Consider the following 4983-nt stretch of genomic DNA (forward strand, 5'->3'; position numbering starts at 1 on the left):
AGCATACCATGGTTTTAGGCTGGATTTCAGGCACTTTGCCTGTTGGAGAGGGTTCACGTTCTACCCTGCTGCTGATTGATCGACTAGTTAAATCTATCTACGCATCCCAAGCTTGACGTAAACATCCGTCTTCATGAACAGCTTTTTCTTGTAGGTTACTGTTCAAAGTCGATGCCTTCAACTGTCGATCAGGGTGGAGACTTGTTGGGACGGGAACGTATCTGGTGCACTGGAGCAATTGGTGCTACCGATGCACCGGTCGTCCATTGCACATTCAAAGTGTTTGAAAAAATCCGAAAAAAAATTAGTGCAGCGACACAACATCATTGTATGGTGTCACAAAAATTCAAATCAAAATTCAAAATAATGCTCAAGATACAAAAATGACAAATTTGCCGTCAATGTACTAATGGGCCAAAACTGAAGCCCAACTTGTGTTATGTACTATTCAGTGTCGAATTTGTCATTTTAGTATCTCAAGCAATGTTTCAAATTTTGATTTGAATTTTGTGACAACGTACATTGATGTTGTGTCAATGCACTAGTTTTTTTCTGAATTTTTTCAAACATTTTTGAATATGCAACGGACTATCGGTGCACTGGTAGTATCAATTACCCCGGCGCACCAGATACATCCCCTGTTGGGACATGGGTTACAGGTTGAAAACTTGGATCTGCAACTGCAAGCACAAGTCCAACGATTACGTGCAAAAGCATCAGCACTGTATCACGCCCTTGAGTTGCGTACCCGAGATGCTGCTGCCAACATGAAGTCTTGTCCATGCACTACCAAGGATCGAGTACAGCATCAGATTCGCGCTAGAATCTACGAATAGTTAGTCACACACTATGGACCGCTATCGATCATGGCATCATGCGTGCGAAGGCCCCGTGCCCCCGTCCTATACAGCCATCAGCACTGCCTCTTTCTTACGCCAACTTCACCGCGCGATCTCATCCTGTCCGCGCGCATTCGTTTGGGGTAAAATGGACGAATAGCGCGGCCCAGCGCGCAGCCTTAAACGGACAAATATCCGGATTCCGTTCGTTTTCGACCCATCTTCGGCCTAAACTTACGCTCGGTTTAGGATGAAACGGACGCACGCGGACGGCCTGGGCGCACGCCCTTGTCCCCTTGTGGCCCGCCTGTCGGGGACACTAGCAGTCCCTCCGCTTCTAACGCTTCCACCCTCTCTCTCCCGCCCCGCCCCGCCGCCGGCGCCGCCGCTATTCTCCGGCCGCCTTCTCACCGCGCAGCCCCCGGCCGTCCCTACCAAACCACGTCTCGACATGGCCGCCACCACGCCCGCGCTTTCGCCGTAGTTTTGGCCGTCGATCGGAGGTTTGGCCGTCGCCGTCTTTGCCGGTCGCAGAGGGGACACGACCGCCGGCGACGTACCACGGCGGCCTCGGCAGCTTCTGACGAGAGCTCCAGAGCGGCCAGTAGCCGGCCGGCAACCACCCCTGCTGCGTCGAGGTGATCATCGCGGCCTCTTCGCCACCATGACCGCAAGGTGTTCGGCATTTTGCCCACAAAGGTATGGACAGTGGAGACGAGTTTTTCTTCCATCACTTCCTTTGTTCATCGGACGATTCATCGTCGGATGATGAAGATCTTGTGGTGGCTGCACTGGTCGTTCACGACCACATTCAACGGCAGCTTCCTCGGTACAGGGGGTCAGTCCCTGGCCGTGCTCCCAACCTGAACCGCAACAGGGAGAGAGGCTACGCCCTGCTCTGTGCCGATTACTTTGCCAACACCCCGCTCTTCAAGCCGGATAAATTCCGTCACCGTTTTCTAATGGCAAGGCATGTGTTCAATCGTATCCGAGAGGGAGTGGTTGCTCATGACCCATACTTCGAGTGCAAGACGGATGCCCTTGGCAAGCTTGGATTCTCCTCTTACCAGAAATGCACCACGGCCATCTGCATGCTTGCATATGGAATTCCAGGCGATCTGGTGGATGAGTATGTGCGTATGAGTGAGACAACATGTCTGATGTCAATGTACAAAATTTGCTAGGCTGTGATCGAGGTGTTTGGCCCAGAGTACTTGAGGCAGCCAATTGCCGCTGATACAGAGAGATTGTTGGCGACCAACGCAGCTAGAGGCTTTCCAGGCATGCTTGGCAGCATAGATTGTATGCACAGGGAGTGGAAGAACTGTCCATTTGCTTGGCAGGGCCATTACAAGGGGCCTGTCAACGGGTGCACTATCATATTAGAAGCGGTGGCATCGCAGGATCTTTGGATATGGCATTCTTTCTTCAGCGTGGCAGGTTCTCACAATGATATCAACGTGCTGCAGTGTTCTCCAGTCTTCGCGAGGCTTGCAGAAGGCCACTCCCCACCTGTCAACTCTGAGATCAACGGCCATCAGTACAACAAGGGATACTATCTAGCAGATGGTATATATCCTCAGTGGTCAACTTTTGTGAAGACAATCTCGAAACCCCAAGGTGAGAAGAGAAAGAGATTTGCCCAAATGCAAGAGAGTGTTAGAAAGGATGTGGAACGTGCTTTTGGTGTGCTTCAATCCCGGTGGGGTATCGTTCGAAACTCTGCACTGTCATGGGATGAAAGAAAGCTTTGGGAGGTGATGAATGCTTGTGTGATCATGCACAACATGATCGTCGAGGACGAGCGTGATGAGAGTATCTTCGACCAAGGATTTGATTATCAAGGTGAAAATATTGAGCCCCTGCACCAAGACTCGGCCACATTTGAACAGTTTGCCCAATTCCACCGTGAGATGCGTGATTGGCACACTCATTTGAATCTTCAAAATGACTTGGTTGAGCACGTGTGGGCTCACATTGGCAACCAATAGATGTATTGATCCATTTTATGTTCAGTCAAGACAATTCGATTTGGTTGTAAAACTATTTTATTAAAAACAATTTCAATTGGGTTGTAAAACTATTTTAACTTTTAGACAAATATTTGGGTTGTAAAACTAGTTTTGATGAAAATATGGGCATTTTTTACCCTGACGGACAGGATGGGGCAAATGGATGCGGCCGCGCGCTGGGCGCACGGCCACCGCATCCCAGGACACGCCCGGACACAACCCCATTACCCTACCCAAACGGACAGAAACCGGACAAAACGGACGTCCGTTTGGGGTCGCGCGGTGGAGTTGGCCTTACTGCACCCAGAGCATGCCATACCAGTGGAAAGGTGATGCCGCACACGCGCTTTTGCGACCACGGCGGACGGTCGCCCCCGCCGGTGCGTCCGTACGGACCTGGGGCATCTTGGAACAGCCCGAGAAGGAGGTGAAATTCCCCGTCGATTGATGAATCGTCGTCTCTCTTCCTGAGCATCAGGATCGATTTGATTTGCTTGTTCCTCCACGGCCGGTAGGAATCAAAAGCATGTCTGCTTTCATTTTTTCCAGGATTATATTCGCTCCCCCGGCCGGGCAATATTTATATTTACACACACTCAACTTTCGGAAACCGCCCACCTCAAATTTATTTTACTTTGCTTCGAGGCTATGTCGGGGCTTAAGATTAACTTTGCCAAGAGCGAAGTAGTTGTGACTGGTGTGGATGAGTCGGAAGCCGCGCGAGTGGCCCACCTTCTTAACTGTAAGCAGGGCTCCTATCCGTTCAAATAATTGGGGTTGCCTATTTCCCCGAATGTGCTACATGCCAAAGATTTTGCGCCGATAGTCACTAAGGTGGGAAACAGGGTCCTTCCCTGGCGGGGTAGATATAATACGAACGCTGGTAAAGTGGCCCTAATTAATGCTTGTCTCTCCTCCCTCCCCATGTTCCTTATGGGCTTCTTTCTCTTGTCGGCTGGGATTCATGCTGGTTTTGACAAACACCGTGGGGCGTTTTACTGGAATGCTGCGGACAACCGTCGCAAATATCGCTTCGTCAAATGGAAATTGATGTGCAGGCCCAAAAACCTTGGGGGGTTAGGGATTCTCAATACTTCCATCATGAACCAATGCTTGATGATTAAATGGTGGTGGAAGATTATGAGCGCTGAGGATCAACCCCTTCGGCTGTTGATCCTTAAGGCTAAATATTTTCCATCCTCAAGCCCGATGCTCACTCTGCCGCGTGGTGGCTCTCAGTTTTGGAAGTCTCTGGTCAAAGTTAGACCCGTTTTTCAATCTTTTGTTAAGTTTGTTGTTGGAGATGGTTCCTCTATTCGGTTTTGGCTTGATTGGTGGTGTGGAGATTCACCTCTCTCGGTGACCTTCCCTACCCTTTTCTCTTACTGTTCTGAACCTAATATTTCTATTGCGAAGCTTGCTTCCCAAGGGTGGAACCTGGCCTTCCGGCGTTCTCTGTCGCCTATAGAGTTTGAAGATTGGCAACGTCTTACTACCCTCTTCCCTACGCTCTCGACGGTCAGGGACTCGGTGCTCTGGCCGCTTTCTGCCTCTGGGCGGTTTTCTGTTAAGTCGCTCTATTCTAAGCTAGTTGGTGGCACACCTACCAGTCGTTTTTCCCAAGTTTGGAAGGCCCGTATTCCCCTAAGATAAAAAATTTCTTGTGGCAAGCCTTTCGAGGCCGGCTGCCCTCGGCTGATCAGATTCGTAAGAGAAACGGGTCGGGCTCCCAGTTTTGTGCTCTTTGTGGTGAGGTGGAAGACTCGGATCATATCTTTTTTCACTGTCACCTGGCTAAGCTTATTTGGAGTTGTGTGCGGGACTGGCTTCATGTGTCTTGGGCCCCTGCCTCCTTTGCTGAGTTGCGCAGCCTGGCATCCAACTTTTCCGGTGTTTCTAGATGGATCTTTTGGGTGGGCTTGGGGGCTTTATGCTGGTCTCTGTGGACTACTAGGAACAAATTTACTATCGAGCACGTGTTTCCGGCTAAACCGGCTGACTGCTTATTTAAATCGTGTGCTCTCCTGCAGCAGTGGAAATCATTGACTAAGGCCGACGACCAAGAGGCGCTATCTATGCTGATCGACAAAATCCGGACCACGGCGTCTCGGTTATGCAGACAAGAGCACGAT

At 50.3% G+C, this 4983-nt stretch overlaps 1 protein-coding gene across 1 annotated transcript; it reads left to right on the forward strand.

The window, feature by feature from the left end:
• Positions 1-1540: 1540 nt before the first annotated feature.
• LOC109740143 (uncharacterized) lies at positions 1541-2830 on the forward strand. Its single transcript, XM_020299180.1, has 3 exons — positions 1541-1972; positions 2024-2141; positions 2280-2830. The coding sequence occupies exons 1-3, from the start codon at positions 1541-1543 to the stop codon at positions 2828-2830; spliced, it is 1101 nt and encodes a 366-aa protein (XP_020154769.1).
• The last annotated feature ends 2153 nt before the right edge of the window (positions 2831-4983 follow it).

This window comes from Aegilops tauschii, chromosome 3 (assembly GCF_002575655.3).
Source record: "Aegilops tauschii subsp. strangulata cultivar AL8/78 chromosome 3, Aet v6.0, whole genome shotgun sequence".
NCBI lineage: Eukaryota > Viridiplantae > Streptophyta > Magnoliopsida > Poales > Poaceae > Aegilops > Aegilops tauschii.